Source organism: Acanthisitta chloris, unplaced genomic scaffold (genome assembly GCF_000695815.1).
Source record: "Acanthisitta chloris isolate BGI_N310 unplaced genomic scaffold, ASM69581v1 scaffold13022, whole genome shotgun sequence".
Taxonomy (NCBI): Eukaryota; Metazoa; Chordata; class Aves; order Passeriformes; family Acanthisittidae; genus Acanthisitta; species Acanthisitta chloris.
Genome location: NW_008659975.1, coordinates 15,808 through 16,768, shown reverse-complemented (window position 1 = coordinate 16,768; position 961 = coordinate 15,808). Strand labels below are relative to the sequence as shown.

Here is a 961-nt window from a genome sequence, read left to right as displayed (position 1 = left end):
CAGGGGTTGGAATCTCCCAGCTGGGAATGCCCCACCTGGGAGGTGTTTTGGAGTCACCCTGAAGGTGAAGCTGCCTGTATGTGGGGATCCAGGCACAGTCCTGCTTTCCTTGGGTTGGAAACACTCGGGGAGGGAAGAGGGCAGGAATCAGCCTGATGCAGCCTGCCAGCCTCAAAATAGGAAGGGGTGGGACAGGGGTTAGAACCTCCCAGCTGGAGTCACCCTGAAGGTGAAGCTGCTCTGGATGGGGATCCAGGCCCAGTCCTGTTTCTCCTTGGGTTGGAAACCCTGAGGAAAGGAAGGAGTGGAGGGAAGGAGGGCAGGAATCAACCTGCTGCAGCCAGGGATGTACCAGCCCCAGAATATGAAGGGATAGGAACTGGGTTTGGAATCTCCTAGCTGGGATGTCCCACCTGGCAGGTGTCTTAGTGGGTCTTGACTCACCCTGAAGGTGAAGCTGCTGCGGGTGGTGATCCAGGCAGGAGTGTCCTATTCCAGCCTGGCAGTGGGTGTCCAGCATCCAGCCTGGAGCAGGATATGTGAACACACTGGGTGCCTTGCCCACTGCCACCTCACTCTTGTCCCCACAGGGTCCTTCTCCAGCACGTTGCCTACCTACCAGCAGTCAGAGGTGATGGTCTTCATCATGAACAAGGTGCCACTGCCTTCCTCACAGCATTCCCTCGAGCCTGGCAGAGATGGGTGAGATTGGATGTCTTCATCCCTGCTCCTTCTCCCACCTCCCTGCTCCCCTGGGTGGGGGGAAGGCTTTGGACATGGAGCTCCTGCAACCATTCCCACCTTGAAGTGCTCTTTGGAGACAGAGTGGGATGTGGGGACATTACTGGGAAGGCTGAGCATGGAGAGCTTCCAGTGAAGAGCAAGAAAAGCTGAATGAGGTGTGATCCTTGTGGCTGCCTCATCCCTGGGAGTGTTGCAGGCCCAGTTGGGTGGGGTCGGG

At 57.5% G+C, this 961-nt stretch overlaps 1 protein-coding gene across 1 annotated transcript in view; it reads left to right on the top strand.

The window, feature by feature from the left end:
• The window catches only part of EFR3B (EFR3 homolog B (S. cerevisiae)), a gene marked incomplete at its 5' end in the record, with an annotated part of 26,378 nt that overhangs the window by 16,409 nt on the left and 9,008 nt on the right, over positions 1 to 961 (top strand). The window contains one exon of the mRNA XM_009069631.1: positions 591 to 702. Coding sequence (XP_009067879.1) covers positions 591 to 702 — 112 coding nt within the window. The remainder of the gene's footprint in view (positions 1 to 590; positions 703 to 961) is intronic.